The 23,240-nt window shown below is 41.0% G+C and overlaps 1 protein-coding gene across 1 annotated transcript; it reads left to right on the top strand.

Annotated features, from left to right (window-relative positions):
* The first annotated feature begins 2,418 nt into the window (after positions 1-2,418).
* Positions 2,419-22,962, top strand: svip (small VCP interacting protein). Its single transcript, XM_078549535.1, has 4 exons — positions 2,419-2,628; positions 13,393-13,443; positions 14,820-14,933; positions 22,376-22,962. The coding sequence occupies exons 1-4, from the start codon at positions 2,566-2,568 to the stop codon at positions 22,388-22,390; spliced, it is 243 nt and encodes an 80-aa protein (XP_078405661.1). The 5' UTR covers positions 2,419-2,565; the 3' UTR covers positions 22,391-22,962.
* Positions 22,963-23,240: the final 278 nt, after the last annotated feature.

The raw sequence follows: 23,240 nt of genomic DNA, 5'->3' as shown, positions 1-23,240 counted from the left end.
TTTTCACACCAAGGAACTGTAGGGCAGCAATTAATAAGTCACACTGAACTGCATTGCAAATTAGCAGCATGCAAGTAAGAGGAGATTATTACAGAACTGTATCATGTCAAACTTGAGACAGTTCAAAATGAAAATATTAGTTGATATCCAGCACCAGAAGACTGTGCTATGAAAGTACATGAGAATCTGTGTAGCACTTAAATAGGTGATTGTGTTGGTAGCTTAGCTAAATATATTAAATTAGATAGGAATAATAAAAACACACTGTATTCTGTTAAAGTTATTAATGATGCTTGTTCAACTGAATTGTTGAATTAAAAATAGAGTTTTTTTTGTGAGCTATTATCCACCCAGTGTCCTTTCATGGCATGTGGGCATCACTAGCAAGGCCAGCATTTGTTGCCCATCCCTAACTGCCCTTGAACTGAGTGGTTTGCTAGGATATTTTGGAGGGCAGTTAAGAGTCAACCACTTTGCTGTGGATCTGGAGTCACATGTAGGCCAAACCAGGTAAAGACAGCAGATTTCCTTCTCTAAAGGGCGTGAGTGAAACAGATGGTTTTTAAAAACAATCAGTGATAGATTCATTCAATTCCAGATTTTTATTAATTGAGTTTAAATTCCACCAACTGCTATAGTGGGATCTGAACCTATGTCCCCAGAGCTTCTGTCTGGGCCTCTGGGGAGTACTAATCCAGTGACATTATTACTAGACTACCATCTCCCTTTTATATTGGCCCAGATTTTGTGTAAGGTGAGCTAATGCGTTCACCATTATTAATGGGTAAATCAGAAAGAACTTCTGGAAGCCATGCATGTGTAGTTAAATGTGCAAATCAGGACTTTGCTGTCCCACTTGCTTCGCTCTTCCAGCTGTTTCACTATACTAGTATCTTGGCGTGAGACTTAGCAATCAACTATATGTAACAGGGTGAGTTTAGGGTACTTATATGATACAAACACTCCAGAAAAAGTTAGGCTTGTCCCTTCAAGCCCCTTTAAGTGAATTTTAAATGTTATTAAGTATTAATTACTGCCAAGAAACCTCTCTGGCATAGAAAACTAACTTTTGCAAGTTTGGATGTCTAAATCCTTCGGATGTTGGTGATTTAAAATGCTAAAAAATATTTAAACAATGCCCAGAAATTGTGGTCAAAATGATGTTAAACTGTGAGCATTTGCCATCATTACTCTATGAAACTGCAGAGGTAAATATGAAAATCCGAAAGTTAGCATCAGTGACTTCCCGCTCCACCACAGTGTGTTCTGTTGCATTCCTCATGGATGAAAATCTTAAAAACCATTTGGTTTGATGTGAACTTCCACTTTTTACATATTGCCCTAGCTGTAAAAGCATTTGAAGAGGTTACACCTTGTTGAATGTGGTGCAACTGGGTTTTTAGATGCATACTAAGTCATAATTACTTCTGAACAACCACTCTGGCTCTGAAAAACTAACTCAACTTTTGTGGAATAGTGAATTTCCCTATAATGATAAAACATTCTATAGATTTTTTTTAAAAAATGATAAATGGCTATTTGGCAGTACAGAGCTTGAGTATTGCTGAAAAAAGACACGTCAAAGTTTTTCATCTTGCACTCATCAGGACATTCACAAGAATACCAAATGCAAAGGGAACAACAAGTTATACTTCATGAGAAGAGAGTGCTAATTGGTTGCCATGGAGAATGCACCAGTTAACTGATGAAGGACAGTTAACTGCCATGCTTAAATTCTAACTGGGCAGGTTGACTCTGATTGGCCAAGGCATTGCCCCAGAGAATGCCTGGCGCCTATTTTGTTCAGTTGAAACAGGTGCAATGTGTGTACATGTTCTTTCTGTCTGCAGATAACAGGGCTCTGTGTATTCACATACGTAGTTTCTAGTAAGTCCGCCATCCTGCCAGCCCGACTGATAATCTTGAATTGGCTGTCAGCATAATTCTTAGCACACTGAGGATTCCATAGCAAATGTTGCCCAATCGCAGAATCATATCTAATGTTGGACATTGTGTTTTGAGTTTTGCAAGCAGGGCGCTGGCTGGGTATGGTCTGTACAGTTGGGTATGACTACAAGGTAGCAGTGTGAAAAGCCTCGACATGTGTCCTTTTTCAGTGATACTAAAGGATAACTTTTCGTTGTCTTCAAAGTTTGTTTATGATATTTCAGCTTCAATCTTAATCAGAATGAATTATAATTTATTTTAATATGATTGAAATAGAAATGTTGTTTTTAAGGTGAGCTTCCTCTAGGCGCCCTATGAGCGGCGCTGTAGGAGGAGAAAGCCTATGTTTCATTTAGAGGGAATCTCCTGCCCCGGCAGCTGCCTCCTTGTCAGTTGTAGGCGATGCTGGTGGGCGGGGAGTTGCCATGGCGCCCGTCGGACGCACGGCGCCAGGGGGCGGAGCTTAGAGCCAGTGCTGGTAGGCGGGGGAGGGGCCGGAGGAAAGTGCCAGAGCGGCTGGAGCGGCCTCGGCTGGTGGTTTGGGTCAGTCCTTTCCTCCATTATCCACTCTCGGTGTGGGCCTGGGGGCCGGCGCCTTTCCTACTGAGCGCAGCGGGGATGGGCATGTGTCTGCCGTGCCTGGGAGGGGCGGCTGCGGATGTTGTGGAGACGCCGGATCCGGTAGGTAATGGGTTTGGGGAGGGGAGAGTGAGGGGCTGGGGAAGTGGGAGGGGCTGAGCCTGGGGGTGGGGGAGAGTGAGGGGCTGGGCCTGGGGGTGGGGAAGTGGGAGGGGCTGAGCCTGGGGGTGGGGGAGAGTGAGGGGCTGGGCCTGGGGGTGGAGGGAGGGTGAGGGGCTGGGCCTGGGGGTGGGGAAGTGGGAGGGGCTGAGCCTGGGGGTGGGGGAGAGTGAGGGGCTGAGTCTGGGGGTGGGGGGTGGGGAAGAGTGAGGGGCTGAGCCTGGGGGTGGGGAAGAGTGAGGGGCTGAGCCTGGGGGTGGGGAAGAGTGAGGGGCTGAGCCTGGGGGTGGGGGGTGGGGAAGAGTGAGGGGCTGAGCCTGGGGGTGGGGGTTGGGGAAGAGTGAGGGGCTGAGCCTGGGGGTGGGGGTTGGGGAAGAGTGAGGGGCTGAGCCTGGGGGTGGGGGGTGGGGAAGAGTGAGGGGCTGAGCCTGGGGGTGGGGGGTGGGGAAGAGTGAGGGGCTGAGCCTGGGGGTGGGGGGTGGGGAAGAGTGAGGGGCTGAGCCTGGGGGTGGGGGGTGGGGAAGAGTGAGGGGCTGAGCCTGGGGGTGGGGGTGGGGAAGAGTGAGGGGCTGAGCCTGGGGGTGGGGAAGAGTGAGGGGCTGAGCCTGGGTGTTGTGGAGGGTTGAGCCTGGGGATTGGGGGGATGTTGGTGTGCTGGGGAGAATATATTTTTAATTCGTTATTGGCCGCCACCTTCTGCAAAATTCCCTGATCCCATTTTGCAGGTTTATTCCAAAGGGTTTGTGTTGATGCGTGTTCGCTTTCAGACACAAACTCACCCTATGTATCACTGTATTGTAATAGTTGCAAATTTGGATAATTTTACAAAAACATACACACATGCAAACATTTTTGCTTAACCTAGCAACTGTGTTGACATTATTGCAGCAGTAAAAAACAGAAAATGCTGGAAGTAACTCAACAAGCCAGGCCCAGCATCTGTGTTTCAGGTTCATGGCCTTTCATTAGATCTGTTTTGGAGGCATGAACTCTGTTTCCCTATCCACAGGCCCTCCTTCACCTGCTTAATGTTTCCAGCATTATTCCACAGTATTCTTTCTGCACATTGGTTGTTGCAGCATCTGGTGCAGTAATTTGATGAACTCACTCAATACCTTTACATTACATGAAATCGAAAATGGTGAAATGACGAGAATGAGGCCAAGATTGAGTATACTATTGATTTATGTCAGTATAAAGGTTAACCATTTTTCTATAGACACCAAAATTGTAGATCCTGTCACTTCACTCTGATGTTTAGAAACCCCAAATTATGTCATGATTTGTACTCTAGGTTTAATTGAATTTGTGCATCTCCTAATTGTCCTGCTTTTCCTTCACATATCCCTTGAATCCTACATTCTGAGAATGTTGAAAGCAAAGAACTTGGAGCACATTACCAGAACCATGTGCATTACAAGTGTAAATAACACCAACGGGTTAAATACCTATTCACGAGTCGCATGTATCGTTCTACTAATCATGCGGTGTGCTTTGTGGAATGCTTAATCATTTATCTAAGCTGCTCAGACTGACATTTTAAATGTAGTATACAAACTGTGAATCTTGCAGATCAACCACAGTGGTAAATATTCCTGGCATTCAGTTTTGAGGGTACGTATGGATTGTCAAAGCAAAGTTAAAATATCATCTGATCTGAGATTTAATTACATTTAATTCACTCTCAGATATTTTCTGTTTTTGTGTATTGCCATTGGAAATTCTATTTTCCTGCCCTAATACATTTACCCTGAGTGTGGAGTAATAGAGGCTGGAGTAATAGAGGCAACTGAATGTGATTCTAAGCGTAATAATAACTGACAAATAGACTGAAGGTATACATCACATGACCAGGCTTGGTGCCAGGGAAAAGAGTAAATACAAATGCTTGATTCTGAGTTTTCATGGTGTTTGGCGCAATCTGAACTCTTGGTAGATATTGTGTGCCACACTTTCACAGTACAAACATCCATTTTATAAGCAAACTTTTACATATTGTTTAGGGCAACTGTGAGCAATAGATGTGTTAATTGGAAAATAAGCCACAATGTGATTTTTAAAAATGAATTCACGGGAGGCGGGCTTCGCTGGCTGGGCCAGCATTTATTGTCCATCCCTAGTTGCCCTTGAGAAGATGATGGTGAGCTGCCTTCTTGAACCGCTGTAGTCCATGTGGTGTAGGTACACCTGCAGGCTAGATACTGCAGTTCATGAAAAAATAAAAAGTTGAGGCTATATTATCCTAGCTAAATGGAGGGCAAAGACTTTTAAACCAATGTAATACATCTGATAGCCCATCAGATTCTCAAAGGTAATTTGACTTTGTATTCGAGCTCAAAGGATACATGTTTATTAAGTTACCTTCCCAGGAAATGCCTACACCCAAAAGTTTAATTGTTTCGACGGTGTGAATTGGCAAGTAATCCTCATAATGCCTCCTAAGTCACTGGGAAATAAACAAGTTTGTAGAAACTGAAATTAAAACTAGAATTTGAACAATATTGTGAAATGTGAGTAGAAAACAATAGCTATTGTTGAAGTGCATTTCTTGGCAATTGTTAGTAAGTGACTGTGGCCATTTATATTGAAACAGATGTACCTGTTCACATATGACTGCACATTAGGTAAACAATGTTTTTAGCTCGTGTTGTGTTTACAATCTAATCTGACATATTGCAATAAACATGTACATTATTCATTTATCCACTAAGAACATAAGACATAGGAGCAGAAATTAGGCCATTTGGTCCATCGAGTCTGCTCCGCCATTCAATCATGGCTGATAAGTTTCTCAACCCCATTCTCCCGCCTTTTCCCCGTAACCTATGATCCCCTTACCAATCAAGAACCTATCTATCTCAGTCTTAAATACGCTCAATGACCTGGCCTCCACAGCCTTCTGTGGCAATGAATTCCATAGATTCACCGCTCTCTGGCTAAAGAAGTTTCTCCTCATCTCTGTTCTAAAAGGTCTTCCCTTTACTCTGAGGCTGTGCTCTCGGGTCCTAGTTTCTCCTACTAATGGAAACATCTTCCCCACATCCACTCTATCCAGGCCTTTCAGTATTCTGTAAGTTTCAATCAGATCCCCCCTCATCCTTCTAAACTCCATCGAGTATAGACCCAGAGTCCTCAACGTTCCTCATATGTTAAGCCTTTAATTCCTGGGGTCATTCTCGTGAACCTCCTCTGGACCCTCTCCAGGGCCAGCACATCCTTCCTGAGATACGGGGCCCAAAATTGCTCACAATATTCTAAATGTGGTCTGACCAGAGCCTTATAAAGCCTCAGCAGCACATCCTTGCTTTTATATTCTAGTCCTCTCGAAATAAATGCCAACATTGCATTTGCCTTCCTAACTACCGACTCAACCTGCAAGTTAACCTTAAGAGAATCCTGGACTAGGACTCCCAAGTCCCTTTGCACTCCAGATTTCTGAATTCTCTCCCCATTTAGAAAATAGTCTATGCCTCTATTCTTCCTACCAAAGTGCATAACCTCACACTTCCCCACGTTGTATTCCATCTGCCACTTCTTTGCCCATTCTCCTAACCTGTCTAAAGTAAATCCCATGTTCATCATATATTCAAACAGCTTCAGCCCTTTCATCCTGGACATTGGAATTGCTGTCAAACTAACGAGCAAGGAATGGAGATTAGAGGGGAATTTTATAAATCAATTTTATTTTATTTATTTTAATTTTATTTTAATTTTATTTTTAATAGATAGCAGTAAATGTGTTAAAGCTTGTAGATCAAAATAATTAATATTTTGCTGGTTATAATGGTACAATTTTAATGGGGAGCAGGAACAATCTGAGGGTGTATGTACATAAATCTTTGAAGGTTGCTGACCAAGTTGAGGAGGCTTTTAAGCAACTAAATTATACTAAACTTTTATAAAACACTGATTAGCCCCAGCTGAAGTTTAGTTGACAATTCTGGGCACCACATTTTAGGAAGGGCCTTGGGGAAGGTACAGACAAGGTTTCTTAGAATTGTACCAGGAACGTGAAACTTCAGTGTTATGGACTGAAGGGGGATTAATTTAAACAGCCCTGATTTCTTCTCCCCTCTACCCGTCCGTAAACAAAGGTGTCTTTGATTTCTGATTTCCCCCTTTATAAAGTGGTGGTGCATTTTCCCCAACCCTTCAGTTTTGGAGCTATCTAATCCTCTATTAATAACTCCACAGCAAACTCAAGACGAGGCAAAATAAGAGGTTTGGTTTATTTTGCAAACACACAAAATTTGGGAAAGAGGTATTGCAACGTCTGCCCCTCTTTTCACTCATACAATAAAAGAAGGATAAGGGAAAGAAAGGGGTACAGGGCAAGACCGTGATAAAAATAAGAGTTATGATTTCACGTGACTCCAGAATGAAAAATCCAATGGTGCATTCCTTCAGAGGTTAGCAGGCTGAACTTTTCATCAGACTTTCCAGAAGCGAGGCCTTCCACGGTGGGCGAGGGCATGTAGAGATGGATTAGCCTTGAAGGCACAGATACAGAAGTTCCAATGTTCCAGTAGCTCATAGTGTAGATGAGGGCCAAGCAGTTCACCTGGACAGAGCTCTTTCTGCTGCTAACTGTTAGATGATAAAATGGTGGACAGAGGCAGGCTGCTTGCCTGGAGTCCTGCTTGTCTTCTGAAGTCAAATAGATGCTGAAGATAAAACTCGAGCTGTATAATTAAAGGAATTCAAACAGCTCAAGTCTCAGTCATCTGACCGTGGCTTTGGGTCAAGTTGTTCAGCCAACGAGGTGCCTGGTTGAAACCCATTGTGTTGATGAGCAGGTAACGATGGGGCCATTAGGACAACATTGGAGATTAAGAGCCCCAAATAGCTCTACCTTTGTCCGTAGCTGTCTGGTGCAGACTTATTATCTATGAATCCTTTGTTTTGGCTTGGCTGGAATGTTTATACAAAACAAGTCACATTCCAGGATGATGAGGTAGCCTTTGTCCATTGGGACAGCTGAGAGTCTGCCAGAAACCAACAAGTGATCAGCTGCAGTCATTTTATCAGCGCGGCAATTGTCCATTTTGAAAAGCGGTGGGAGGGAAATAATTTTATGAAGTAGCCAGGCTGACGTGTTTGTATATCTTTCCTCCTGTCTCCTGGATGGGACATCGGTTACATGGAGAGACCAGAGAAGCTTGGATTGCTCTCCTCAGTGCAGAGAAGTATTCAATATCATGAAGGGTTTTGATAAGAGTAAATAGAGGAGCTGTTTCTCATGAAAGGTCATTAACTAGAGGACAAGGATTTCAGATAATTGACAAACTAAAGATGACATGAAGGGGGGAAAAAACATTTTACCCAGTGTGTTATAATGACCTGGAATGTACTGGTTGAAATGGTGGTGGAAGCAGATTCAAACATAACTTTCAAAAGGGAATTAGATGAGTGCTTGAAGGGGGAAAGTTTTCCGCACTGTGGAAAAGCCGAAGGATAGTGGGACTAATTGGTAGCCCTTTCAAAGAGCTGGCACAGACACATTGGGCCTAGCGGCAGCCTCCTTTACTTAATTTTGATTCTAAGAATGGTAAACTGTTTTGCAGTTAATATGAAAAATATGTTTTTTTTAAACAATTATGCCTTGCATTATCTGTAGTTTTCATTTTATGCTGCATTGAGTTATGCCAGTAATAAATGGCGATTTTTGTAAATTAAAAATTTAAGGATGCAGTCCATTGGATATTATCACTTTGGTGCTTTGCTTCATAAAAGATTGCAACTGTTCCGAACACTAAAATGGAAAGGGAAATCCATGGCCACGTTTTACATCTCCCAATAAACAACTGAGAAATTTACAGAAGTAAAGATTCTGTTTGCCTGACATGAAGTTCTTCCCAGCAAGGAAACAACCATTTGCTTTAACTCAAAAAGCATACTCTCAATTTAATGAGCCAAAGCTCAGGGGTTCAAATGTGTGCACAGTTTTTGCTGGTTAACAATAAGATTTGCAGTCTCAGTTGGTCATAGGACAATAATGAGTTTCCTCTGGGCTGTCCAATTATGGCTTTGGCTTGCAGGGTTACTTAGAACTGCATGGGAAGAATGTCAGTCCTCTGTTACAGTTTTACTGCTTGCCCCACCATTTCGAGCTTACCAGTGAGCTAATCTTTAACAGAGATAACATAATGGCAGTAGTAAATGTAATCCAGAAATAGACCAGGCATAAAAAAGAATCAGTCACACTAACAAGTGTATTCTACAGACCACCCTATACTGGAAGCGAGATGAAGGTTGAAACATGCAAATAAATTAGGGAAATTAACAATAAATATGGATAAAATCTCCCATGATTATTATTCTATCCTGAAATTAATTGGCCAGAAGGGGTTGGTAAAGGGGATAAGGGAAGGGTACTCCCACAATGTGTACAGGGCTCCTTTCTAATCCATGCTGTAAAAAAGAACTGAACAAGGGAGGATTTAGTATTGGATCTGGCAATGGGGGGGTAAACCAGAGCAGATAAGAGAGGTAAAGGTAGGGGAACATCTAGGCAATAGTGACCATAGGATAACTGAGAAGGATGTAAGCATGACAAAGGTCAGGATAATAGATTAGAGAAAAGCTGACTTTATGGAGGTGGGAACATAAACTAGAAAAATAAAATTGGCAGCATTGACAATATATCTGACTTGAAAATATATTGCCGTTCCTTCACTGTTGCTGGGTCAAAATCCTGGAACTTCCTTCCTAAAAGCACTTTGGGTGTACTTACACCACATGGACTGCAGCAGTTCAAGAAGGCAGCTCACCATCACCTTCTCAAGGGCAACTAGGGATGAGCAATAAATGCTGGCCTAGCCAGCGACACCCACATCCGGTGAATTGAATTTTTTTTAAAATTGGCAAATGATATAGAACAGCAGTGGAAACCATTCAAAATAGTGTTCAGAAGAGCCCAGGAAATCTATATTCACATGAGCAGATTTTGGGCCAGGTGGCCAGCAGCTTGGTAAAAGTTTAGTTTTGAAGAATGTCTTAAAGGAAGAAAGTGTGACAGGGGCACAGTGAGATTTAGGGAGGAAATTCCAAAGCTTAGCACAGCTGAAGGCATGGTCACCAATAGTGGAGTGATTAAAATCAGGGCTGCTCAAGAGGCCAGCTAGGGGACTACAGATGTTTCCTGAAGGTTACAGGGCTGGAGGAGATCACAGACATGGGGAGGGGCCAGGCTATGGGGGAGATTTGAAAACAAGGATGAGAAGTTTGAAATCGAGGTGTTAACTGGAAGCCGGTATTGGTCAATGAGCACAACGGTGATAGGTGAATGGCATTTGGTGTGAGTTAGGACATGGCACAGAGTTTTGGATGACTTCAAGTTTATGGAGGGTACAATGTTGGAGGCTAGACAGGATTGCATCAGAATAGTCAAGTCTAGAGGTAACAAAGGCATAAATGAGAGTTTGATCAGCAGATGAGTTGAGGTGGGGTGGACAATGCTACGCACATGGAAATAGGCAGTCTTAGTTATGGCATGGATATGTTTGGAGGCTCATCTGGGTCAAATGACACTTCAGGCTATGAACAGATGGTTTAGCCTCAGACTGTTGCCAGGGAGAGGGGAGGGATGGAGTCGGAAGCAAGGGAACGGAGTTTGGAATGGGAACTGAAAACAATGGCTTCAGCCTTTAACTAAGAGGAAATTTCTGCATGAACAGTACTGGATGTCAGGTAAGGAGTCTGATAGTTTAACAGCAGTGGAGAGATTGAGAGAGATGGTGGTGAGGCGAAGCTGGGAGTTGTCAGTGTACATGTGAAAGCTAATGCTTCTTTTGGATGATGCCGACAAGGGATAGCATGTAGATGAGAAATAGGAGGACACCAAAGATGCATCTTTGGGGGACATCAAAGGTAATGGTGTATGAGCAGGAAGAGTAGCTGTGGTTCTGATGATAGATAAGAATAGAACCAGCTGAGGGCGATCCCACCTAGCTGGTCAACAGTGAAGAGGGATTGGAAAAGGATGATGTGATCAACTATGTCAAAGGCTGGAGACAGGCCAAGAAAGACGAGGAGGGAAAGTTTACCTTTGTCACAGTCACAGTGGATGCCATTTGTGACTTTGATCAGAGCAGTGTCAGTAGTGTGGCAGGGGCAGAAACCTGATTAGAAGCATTCAAACATGGAGTTCTGGGAAAGATAGAAGTAGATTTGGGAAGTGACAACATGTTTAAGGACTTTGGAGAGGGAAGGGAAGTTGGAGACAGGGCAGCAATTGGCAAGGACTTTTAAAATGCATGGATAGAATCCATCTGGACCATGGATGGGTAAAATATTCTGCAGACATGTAAATAAAAAAGGCAAGCTGGGATGGAAATGGGGTCTCTAAGGGCTGGGCAGGATAAAATCACAGCAAAATGGCGGAAATATTAATAATTTGCTTCACAATGTACCAGGGAGACAGATCTGGTGGACATGGCATAGTGAGAAAAGATCAAATGATATAACCACATTTAAAATAAACAGAAATATTAAATGAACTATTCAAACACACGATCCAGGCGGATTTAGTGCACATGTTTTAAAAATATTTAGGGAAGGAATAGCAGAGGCACTACTTTACATAATCTAAAGTTTTTTTAAAAAGTTGTAGTTCCAGCAGACTGGCGGATAGCTAACGTTACACATATTTGAGAAGAGAGGCAGTCCAATCAAGTTAACATCAGTACAAAAAACAATGGCATTCCTAGTCGAGGAGAAACTGGAAAAACATTTGTAAACCGAAAAAATTGAAGGCAACATGGATTTCAAAGGGGAGTGTCTTGGCTGTTGCTTGACCAACCTCGTTGAATCCTTTAAAGAGGTAACAGAATAAACAAAACTAATGCAGTAGATGTAATATATCTAGATTTCCAAAAGGCTTTCAATATAATGCTGCACAATAACTAATGAATAAGATTGCAGCATACAGTCGGAACAATTTGCAGAATAAATAGCTGACTGACGAACAGAAAGCAGAGATTAGGGATATTCAGAGTCGCAAAAGGTGAAAAGGGGAGTCACCCAAGGAGTGTGTGGTGTTCACAATTTTTATTTATGATTTAGACTTTCTAAATTCTTGGATCACATCAAATTGGGAGGGATACACAACACAGGACTGCAACAAATTACAAGAAGATATTAATAAACTTGGAAGAATGAATATACAATGGCAAATGAATGTCAACATCAATAAATGTGAGATATTAAATTTTAGTAAGAAAATAAGGATGTCATATTTAGAAAATAATCTAAATGGTTAGAGGAGCATGTCAGGAAGACATAATTTTCATAACATTATTGGAATTTATTTGTAAAGTAGAGTAATAGTGGGGTCTGTGTGACTTAATTGAATTAAAAGCAGCTGGTCTCAAGGCTCTGATGTATCAGAAGATAAGCTAGGTTTGAAATGTTAAGTAGGTGGATATAGATTTAAAGGGCACATTTGCATTTTTAAATGAACCAGACTAACTTGAATTCAAAAGAGGGTGTGAAATGTTTCACCTAGCCAGGAGAAGTTAATAAACAGTGCTTATTTTTCCCAAAGATTATTGGTAAAATTAGTCCTATGAGAGATTTTTTATTATTAGAGAGAGAAAGCCCAAAGACATAGTGAAAGAATGGGAATTTGCATTCAAAGGGGAAAATATGTAAAAAGGAGCGAAGGCTGTGTGTAAGAGTAGGCATTCTAAGATCTAACAAGTGTGAAAAGCCTCCAGCATCTAAGCCTCAAGCTGCTGTCTACAAAGAACTGAGATTAAGAAAACTCACTTTGAATTGGATTGTTCAGGGTATCATGTTTCTTTGCCTGGGTCTTTTAAAATCTATGTCTTATTTGTTGTCTTAACAAAAGTGTAACTGAGAGTTAGATTAACTAGGGGATTTAGAAGCTATCATAGTAATAATTTGTAGATCTATGTATATCCTTAAAATTTCTTCTATTAATAAAGGTTTAATTTAGTTTTGTAAGAAATCTATAAGACTCGGTGGTCCTATTACTACTGAATTCAAGACACACATCTCAAAATTTATACAAATTGCAAAACAGTTGGCAGTTATTTCAAGTTTCCCTTTGGGATTTAAGCAGCTCAGCATTTACCATTGGCTGTGCCATTACAGCAAAGGGACCTGGGAGTACATATATGTCACAGCTTTCAGTGATTTGTGTAAGCCAGTAAAGCCATAACCAAAGCAAATGGAGTACGAAGGTTTACTTCTAGAGGGATAGAATTGAAAAGTTGAGAAGTTATGCTAGACTTGTTGGAGAATTGAGTGCATTTCTGGTCACAATATTTAGAGATATTGGAGTGGGTATACAAAATGATTTGCAAGGATGATAGCAGAACTGTAAGGAAATGGTGAAAAGACTGAGATGGATGAGGAAATATGGGGGAGGCTTGAGTAAACAAACACTGGCATGGGCTAGTTGACCCAAATGGCCAATTTCTGAGCTGTATATCTTGTGTAACCCTGCCTTTCCCCTGGAATAGTGTAGAGCTGTCACGATTGTGCAAAGGATTACTAGATCAACCTAGTTCCGTTATTAAAAACTTTTGGAAAAGGTGAAAATAATAAACCAAGATTAGTTATTAATTGTGATTTGAAATCAGAAGCAATGTAATCAGAATGATGAGAAACAGCTTCACAAAGTTGAATATCCTTTTATTTTCTACAAGTTGCTGAGTTTTGAATTCATTTTTATCTACCTAGGATACCAGAAGAAGACAATTGGCAGAAGCTGCTGAGAAGCGACAGAAAGAGGTAGGAATATTAATTAATGTTCTGTTTTCCTGAAATATATTAACAATTTGCAGCACAGGGTGGTTAGCAGTCTGTTGATATGAGGGAATACTGATTAATACATTTATAATTATGACAACTAGAAAAAAACTTTTTCTCGCTCACAGTTTTATTCTACTTTTCAATGTTGATTTCACCCACAAAACAAGGTACATAAAACTTAGGTAACTCCACAACCAACCCTCCCAAATGACCATTTGACTAACCCCCAAACTGGGCTAACCCACTCAGTCGTCCATTAAAAGACTGGACCTTTAGCTGCTGTATTCTGATTAGATATTTAGTGCTCTCTCTTCCTCCGATTCTACTACAATCCACTGGAGTTCTCCGGGAGACGTCACTGTCCATTTCTCCTTCAGCCGGGACTGGAAGATCCCAGAAGGAATGAGCAGTAGTGTCGGTTGGGGAAAATCTTCATGTGCATTGCTGCTGACCAGAAGATTCAGGCTGTAGAAAGTAAAATAATGGAAGTTCATCATTTTCCAAGCCTATGTTATAAAGGCACCCCAGAGTTATCTGTTCCTGGTTCAGGCCTCTTGTTCAACCCGCTTCCTATCACCCCACCATTGGCAGTTACCAACTGTTTACCTTTGGAATTCCTTCACTAGACTCAGCTACGACCTACTTCCTACTTAACACCCACCCTTTTAAAGCTATTGCTTACCCTTCATAACGCGTGTGTTTGGTTTTGGTGTCCATTTCTCTGATTGTCCCTTGGTGAAGACCTTTAAGGTGTTTCTCCATATTAAAGGCACTACATAAATGCATGTTAGTGTGGTATTTTGAGTGTAACCAGTTGCTTCTGTGAAGACTACCAAGTTATGGGTATGGGGACAATTTTACAGGTGAATCTTGTTAATCGAATCCAAACTGGTTGGTGAAGTCAAAACCAAGACAGTGTTTTTCTTTGCTGAGAGACTTTATTGACTTTATTCAGTCTCATAGCTCTCCCTCCACCACCAGTGCCCCAGCTGTCCCCTATTTATATGTGATCAAAGTACTTAATTATGCAATGCGCTTCACCTATGTATCTTAATATAAACAATATAATTAACATACTATTAACAAATCTATGGCAGGAATCCATGCCTGCTGCCAATCTGTATAGAAATTGTAGTCATGCTGTTCTTCATGGTTTTCTGAGGCAGCAGGTGAGGTTCCTATTGCCCAACAAAAAGCTCCAAGAGTCTTTGCCAAAAAGAATGTTTGGCTACTATGCAAAATGTATTTATCCTCATAAAAAGTGGTGTTTTCACTTAAAGATTTGTTTCAGATTTAAGTAATATCGTCAGTGGTGTATTTTAAATTTGAAAATTTCTCCCATTCTTTCTGGAAAGAATGTACACAGGGGCATTAAGAATCCAGAATCTGTGGAACGGAAGAAGAAGAAGCAGGAGACATTGGAAAAGCAGCAGATGAATTCCACATCTGCAGGAGGTGGTGGCCTCAGGGTGAGAGAATATTCATACAATGTACAGTGAGGTATCTCCCAGTCATAATGAGTGCAAATTCAGCCGTTGGTTGTTAGATAACTGGTGAGAGGGTATGGGTTTGAGTTCTTACTATGGATATGGGCTTGGTTTAAAAAGAATACTGGTTTTTAATCTCCGGTACCCTAAGGGCTGTTTATAGTTAAGCCAGTTTTTGCTGTCAAAACAACAGAGAGGCTATTAACGCTAATTGTTATTGGTGTAAACAGTACAGCCACGTAAGGTGAGGCACAGATGTACAATTAAATGCCTGTATCTGAAAGTTGGTAACAGAAACAGAAATACCTGGAAAAACTCAGCAGGACTGGCAGCATCGGCAGAGAAGAGCACAGCTGACGTTTCGAGTCCTCATGACCCTTCAGCAGAGCTAAGTAAAAATAGGAAAGGGGTGAAATATAAGCTGGTTTGTTGGGCGGAGTAGTGGGGGGGTTGTTGGGACAAGCAGCCAGTAATAGGTGGAGATAACCAAAAGATGTCCAGACAAAAGGACAAAGAGGTGTTGAAGGTGGTGGTATTATGTAAAGGAATGTGCTAATTAAGAGTAGAAAGCAGGACAAGGTACAGATTTCACTATCTGTACCTTGTCTGTCCTGCTTTCTACTCTTAATTAGCACATTCCTTTACATAATACCACCACCTTCAACACCTCTTTGTCCTTTTGTCTGTGACATCTTTTGGTTATCTCCACCTATTACTGGCTGCTTGTCCCAACAACCACCCCCCCTCTCCCCTTAAACCAGCTTATATTTCACCCCTTTCCTATTTTTACTTAGTTCTGTTGAAGGGTCATGAGGACTCGAAACGTCAGCTGTGCTCTTCTCCGCCGATGCTGCCAGACCTGCTGAGTTTTTCCAGGTATTTCTGTTTCTATTTTTGTTTTGGATTTCCAGCGTCCGCAGTTCTTTGCTTTTATCTGAAAGTTGGTGTTGCGTTGTGCTGCCCCACTGTTCATGAAAACAGCATCTTACTGTTTGTCTCACCAATATGCATTGAATGGCATGAAGTTAATATTTTTGCGTGGCCAATGCATACTAACTTACTATAGAAAGTCAAGTCACTTAATGTCTAAATACCCGTTTAACACTTGGTAAGTGTTAATTACTGCAGACCAAGCTTTGACACTGAAAATCAACTATTACAAGTGTAGAATCTCATTCTTTCGGGTTTTGGTTGTTGCAGATTTTAAATGTCACATTTTATAATAGAAATAAAACTTTCTCTTTGCCTCCCTTTTCTAAATCCAATCCTTCCCTCTATTTCTCTTTCTGCACTTAACGACACTGAACTCATTCTAATTTTCCCTCCTCAGTCCTTTCTCTGCTTATTTCTTAATCCCCCAATCTGATTGTTTAAGGAATTGCACAGTTGATTGACCCGTTTCCCTTCTTGGCTGACACTTCAATTTGGCAAAGCAAAGAAATTGAAAATGTAAATGTGCACGAACAAATCTAATTAACAGCAGCAGATGCCATTAGATGTCCTGTTTCAGTAAAATCTAGACCAGTAACTGCATGACAGAGATGCTTAATTTGAGTGGATGGTGTGCATATTTTAAGCACTCCATTCTTTGCAAAGTTAGTTAAATGCTGAATTCCTGTGCAAATAACTGAATAAACACAATCATTTTGGCTGAAATTTAGGCTATTGAAGTAGGGGTGCAGAGGTGACTGAATAATTTGTGAATCATTATTAAACGTACAGAAGAAAAAAAGAACAATCTGATCTGGATCTAAAGGCCTGCATGAAGGGGAAAGGTCTTGAAAATGCAAGAGCTTTCCAAAAGAAGAGGAGAAAATAATTTTTTATATCCTTGCAGAAATCTCGCTGGATCTCTCGCAGGCTGTACTGAATTCTTTGCAGACCAAGATTACAATTCCCATAACCTCCTTTTAAAACGCCCAAGATGCACAATGTTGTGTTGAATCACTAATATTTTCGTGCATTTGTATTTATAAAGGTTAACACATTGTTGAAGCTGCACTTTAGTTAGTGAAAGAAGAGTTGACATGTGAAGACATTAGTGACTAGGAACACATCAGTGGAGAGAATGTGAGCCAGTGTTTGCTGGAGGAAGAAGAATGAGAGATTAAAGGATTCGGAGGAAGATAATCAAACATTTATTCTTTGTACCGATCTAATTGTTTTTGTGGAATGATTCCAAAGGACTTCAAATAGAACACAGTTTTTGCTGTCCTTCAAAAGTGACTAGAATCTGCCTGTACAATATCAGCGGCAGATAATTTTACAATATGTTATGAGCTTGTTTTGCTTTAATTTCACTTCACCCTGAAGCCGGGGCAGGACCTATCTCCAAATTTACTTTATGAAAGCTTGAATAGTCATACAAAACAACTTGGTCAGATGCTATCATTGCTGTGCAAATGCACACTTATTAATGCTGTTTTTTGCCATAATATTGCAAAAAATGAATACTTTTCCTTTTGGTCTGCACACCTGGCACTAAAATTGAAACCATGTTGGAAGAGGAAAGCAACAGTTTAAATGTATACATATGTATAGGAGTCTGAAACATCTAAAACTATCCTAAGGCACATCACAAAATTGTAAAGAAAAAATTGATGCTGAACCAGAGGAGGAAGTATTAGGAGGGATGAACAAAAGCTTGTTCGAAGTGGGTTTTAAGGGTGGTTTTGAAGGAGAGGGAGGTGAAGAGCAATGTTCCTTCCAATTTTTTTGTTGTGCAAGACCTGCTCATTTTGTTGTGTGATACATTTACATTTTTTAGCATGGACAAGTTAAACTGGACAAGTTGTGAATGGGCTGCATGGTACCTACTGGGTCACTGTGCATCTGCACATGTATGCGTTTTTAAATAATTCATTTATGGGATGTGGACTTCGCTGGCTAAGCCATTAATTATTACCCATTCCTAATTGCCCTTGAGAATGTGGTGGTGAGCTGTGTTCTTGAACCGCTGCAGTCCATGTGTTGTAGTTTTTTTATAAATTCATTCATGGGATGTGGGAGTCGCTGGCTAGGCCAGCATTTATTGCCCATCCCTAATTGCCCTTGAGAGCATTAAGAGTCAACCACATTGCTGTGGGCCTGGAGTCACGTGTAGGCTAGAGCAGGTAAGGACAGCAGATTTCCTTCCCTAAAGGACATTAGTGAACCAGATGGGTTTTTACAACAATCGGTAATGGTTTCATGGTCATCGTTAGATTTTCAATTCCAGATTTTTATTGAATTCTACCATCTGCCATGGCAGGATTTGAACCCAAGTCCCCAGAGCATTACCCTGGGTTTCTGGATTACTAGTCCAGCGACAATACCACTATGCCATCACCTCCCCCATTGTATACCCACAGTGCTGTTAAGGAGGGAGTTCCAGGGTTTTGACCAAGTGACAGTGAAGGAACGGTGATATATTTCCAAGTCAGGATGATGAGTGGCTTGGAGGGGAACTTCCAAGTGGTGGTGTTTCCATGTACCTGCTGCCCTTGTCCTTTTAAATGGTAGCAATCGTGGGTTTGGTAGATGCTGTCTGAGGAGCCTTGGTGAGTTCCTGCAGTGGTTCAAACTGCTGCCACTGTGCATTGGTGGTGGAAGGAGTGAATGTTTGTGGAAGGGGTGCCAATCAAGCGGGCTGCTTTGTCCTGGATGGTGTCAAGCTTCTTGAGTGTTGTGGGAGCTACACTCATTCAGGCAAATGGAGAGTATTCCATCACCCTCCTGACTTGTGCCTTTTAGATGGTGAACAGGCTTTGGGGAGTCAGGAGGTGTGTTAAACGTCACAGGATTCCTAGCCTTTGCCCTGCTCTTGTAGCCACAGTATTTATATGGCTAGTCCAGTTCAGTTTCTGGTCAATGGTAACCCCCCGGGATCTTGATATTGGGGGATTCAGCAATGGTAATGCCATTGAATGCCAAGGGGCGATGGTTAGATTATCTCCTGGTCATTGCCTGGCACTTGTGTGGCTTGAATGTTACTTGCCACTTGTCAGCCCAAGCCTGGATATTGGTCAGGTCTTGCTGCATTTGGACATAAGACTGCTTCATCTTAGAGGGAACATTGTTAAAGAGGTAGAACAATTTCGGGAGGGAACCTGCAAAGCTTCTATCCTATCTGCCTGAAGGTGTCCAACATTGGGGGGTGGGTAAACGGTGGAGTGCAAAGAGTCAGAAACATGAAGAGTACAGAGAGGAGGGTGGCTGTAGTGCTGGGAAGCTTTATTGATAGAGATGTAATGATAAGGATGAGAATGTTAAGTTTGCACTTCAAGGTTGCAGATGAACATGTCAGTGCATGCAAAGATGCTGGGTGTATGGGACTTTGTGCAGGTGATGAAGAGTTTTGGATGAACGGAAGTTTAAAGAGAGTGAGAATGGAAGAATGTCCAGTAAATCATTGGAACTTGCGAATCTGATGGTGACAATGGCTCTAATGAGGGCTTCAACAACAGTTAGGTTTAAGTTATGGGTGGTGATAAAGATGTCTTTGCTGGCAAGGCTATGGGGTTAGAATTTTAGCTTAGGGTTGAATAGGATATGGCGGTTGCGAATAGCTTGGTTCAACCTGAAATAGTCACTGAGATGGGGGGTGATATTGGTGGTAATATTATGGAATATGTGGCAGTGGGGCCGACAACAATGGCTTCGGTCTTCCAATGCTTAGTTAGAAGAAATTCTTGCTCATCAAAGACTGAATGTCAGACAAATATTCTCTGAAGACGCTGGGGCAATGCCAGACTTACATCAAGTGCTGTATATCTTTGACCTAATGTGGCAGTTGACCCCATGTCTTTGGATGATGTTGCCAAAGGACACCATGCAGATGCCAGAGGAGAGTGCCAAGACTAAGAAGCCTTTGTTTGAGATGGATAGGTATAACTGTGGAACTAAACAAGGGTAATCCTATTGAACTGGACAATGGAGGTGAGGTTTTGGAGAAAGATATTATGGTTGATTCTATCTAATGCTACAGAGAGGAGGAGAAAGCGGGATAATATATTATAGGAAGATGTTCCTGAGATGATGGTACTGTCCTATGAAGAGAGATTGGGTAAACTAGGTTTATATTTTCTAGAGGTTCGAAGAATGAGAGGTGATCTCAATGAAACTACAAAATACTTAAAGAGATAGACAGGGTAGATGCAGGTAAGATGTTTCCCCTGGTAGGGAAGTCTAGAACCTGGGGACACAATTTAAAAGGAAGAGGGAAGCCACTTAGGACTGAGACGAGGAGAAATATTTTTACTCTGGGGGTTGTGAATATTTTGGAATTCTCTACCCCAGAGGGCTGTGGAAGCTCAGACATTGAGTATGTTCTAAATACCAATGACATAAAGGAATATGAGGATAGTGTGGGTGGAAAAGGCATTGAAGTGGACGATCAGCCATGATTGTATTGAATGGCAGAGCAGGCTCAGTGGGCTGAATGGCCTACTCCTCCTATGTTCCCATGTAATATAACATGGTCACAGCCATGGAGAACATTGTTAGAGCAATTTCAGGGATGTGGGGGTTGGAAACCTGATTGGAGAGATTTAAATATAGAGTTGCAGAAAAGGTGGGCACAGATCTAGGAAGAAACATTTTTAAGAACTTTAGAGAGAAGAGGGTGATCAGATTTTTAGGTATTATGTGAAGCATATATTGCAGACAGGTTATAGCATTGCAAATTAAGGATGGACAATAAATGCTGGCCTAGCCAGTGACGCCCACATCCTTTGAATGAACAATATTATTGCAAATAAAATACTCAATGTCACCTGCCTTATTGAATTAAACAATAGTTTGTGAAAGCTGATCAAGCTGAGTGAGGTGTGATATTTAACACATGCACAACCCTCTAATCCTTAAAGTTGAACTGATGTCACAAGGCAGCCATGTGCAGTGTTGTTCATAAGAATATAAAGTGCAGAATGTGAATAGGCCATCTACGAGCTAAGTTCACGCCATCTGAGTAAGTAGATGACAATTCTATCATGGGCTCTCTCTTTCTGTCATGAGTCCTCAGCCTCCACATGTTGATCCTTTACTTTAAGAATGCCAAGTCCCTTCGGATTGTTCACCTAGGGGAAAAACATCAAGTAGTGCAATAATATCTCCACACACCTCAGTTCTGCTTTTCAAAATAATTTACCCACTCAAGGCTTCAATGAACTATATACTAGTTCCGACAATTGTGCCCCCTTAACACACACCCAGCATTGCCGACTAATGGGGGCCTCTGGTGTACCAACATGAAATCTGGGCACAACTCAGACGTGTTACAGCTAAGTCAACCCTTTACCTGGAAACCTGTTTCACATGTTCATTATTCTGTGGGTGCGGGTAATTTTCTTTCCAATTTCTAACATTGCTTGAGATTTGTAAATTTTTGTACTTTGTCCTATGGTAATTTGCTGTCAAAAGTTAAATAGCTGGCTTACTTAAACCTTATCTACAATTTCCTTTTAAAGATTCTGGATAGAAATTCTAGGGGGTTGGGGTAGGAGGCTGAATTGGTGGGACAAAGGCAAGTGACAGGACCTTAGATTGCATGTGTCTTCTCCAAGCAAAGCAAATTTAATTTCTTGAGCCTACCTTTGTAGCCAAGTTCCATTGAGGATAGATGTAATATTGCCAATGTATCATTGACTTTGCTGGTCCTGGTACTACTGATGGATTATTCTTGAGTTTTCCTAATGGATTTTTCTTCTTTTTTGAGATGGGGATGTTTGTGACACACTGTCCCTGAGTTTGAAAATTACACATTAAAATAATTTACAAAGGAAATGAAGCAGATGTCCCTGTTTATTCCCAATCTGTTTGAGGATGTTGAGTAGGGCTTTTGTGCTTCTCCCCTCTCCAACTATAACATCTGCAATGAACACTATTTCCTTAATGAATTTTCCTGACATGAAATTATGCCAATGTTTTTCCATCACTTTTGCTGAACTTGGGAGATTAGTAACAGGAAAATGCAGCAAGCAAAATATTATAATTAAAACAACTGCAGAGATTTCATATGCCTAAGAGCCTGATATGTGATATGTGATATTGCCCCACCCCTTATGGAAGTAAAAGAAAACAAAACAAAGCCAGCTTGCTAACGTAACCAATCTTGGCTATGCCCATTTCCTTGGCAGATTCCTAGCTGATGACCTTGTCATCATGCATAAGCTGTCTGCTCCCGATATAAAGCTTATCCATTGCTTAATTACCTTTCTGCTTTTCACCCACCCGCGCTTTAGATTGTTTATTTGTAGTATTGACTGTGGAAAGTAAGGGAATACAGCTTAAATTGCTTGTGTTTAATACCTGAAAAAAAATTGTGATAAAGTTTATTTGTTTGAGCAACCAAAAATGTGATGCTATGAGATTACATCTGGGTTACAGAACCTAATGTTATGTACATTGCTGAAATCATTACATTGTTTCATTTTTTTTAATTCCAGTGGCAAGTTGGCTAAAGAAGCTGAAGAACTGGTAGAAGATCTTCAATATTGCCAATGTAGCATTGACCTTGCTGGTCCCTGTTACAGAGAGGTTCATGTTCTCTGCGTTGCTTTTGGTGTTTGGTTAGAAAGATCCAGAAATGTGCCACCCTTCGCATTGAATGTTCTGTACAAAGGCTCTCTGTATTCCAACAGAAATGTACAATGTTTCTTCCAGTAATTTAAAAACCTATGTGTTAATGTTTTAAAACATTCGACCAATCCAGTCATTTTTAAGCAACAGTGGAAACTACTCATGGCTTGGATGCTGCTGTTCCAAAGGGTTCTTTGGTTTGCTTCTGTTTTAACAAGAGATTGTATTGCTAGATGTTTACTTTCTATGTATTGCCATTATTTATAAACTAGTATAGCTACCTATTGTGGATATTTGTAGATAATTCAGCTGCAGCTTTATTAGCCAAGTTTTTCTATATTTATAAACACTTGATTTTCTAAACCTTTGTGCCTTGGATATAGCTTGGGGAGATGTGTGACAATATGCTTTCTTTTAATGCTATAGCTTGTGTTTATTAAAATATTTAGCATCCTTTTTGGGGCTTGTTTTAATTTATTGTACGAATGCTCTTAGTTGCTGAAGTTGTTGACTCTATTGGGCCAGACTTCTACATTCAACTACCTCTAAATATATGTACTCAATTCATGTAGGAAAAATACATTTTTTAGGACTAATAAAACTCAATTTATAGTATTGATTACATGTTCTTAGCTGATTATATTTTGGAAATATTTATTATGTACAAATATTTCTTATTCTTTGCCTTAGCAAAACGAAACCCAATATTAGTGTTTGTCATCAAGTGATTTG

This window comes from Cetorhinus maximus, chromosome 9, assembly GCF_964194155.1.
Source record: "Cetorhinus maximus chromosome 9, sCetMax3.hap1.1, whole genome shotgun sequence".
Classification (NCBI taxonomy): domain Eukaryota; kingdom Metazoa; phylum Chordata; class Chondrichthyes; order Lamniformes; family Cetorhinidae; genus Cetorhinus; species Cetorhinus maximus.
Note: the sequence above shows the minus strand (reverse complement) of the source record. Positions and strands in the feature narration are given on the sequence as shown.

Bases quoted from the DNA above. Each gene is read 5' to 3' on its own strand.
- svip (XM_078549535.1), top strand. From the start codon at position 2,566: ATGGGCATGTGTCTGCCGTGCCTGGGAGGGGCGGCTGCGGATGTTGTG. The intron at 2,629-13,392 runs GTAGGTAATGGG...TTATCTACCTAG, and splicing joins TTGTGGAGACGCCGGATCCG to GATACCAGAAGAAGACAATT. The intron at 13,444-14,819 runs GTAGGAATATTA...CTTTCTGGAAAG, and splicing joins CTGAGAAGCGACAGAAAGAG to AATGTACACAGGGGCATTAA.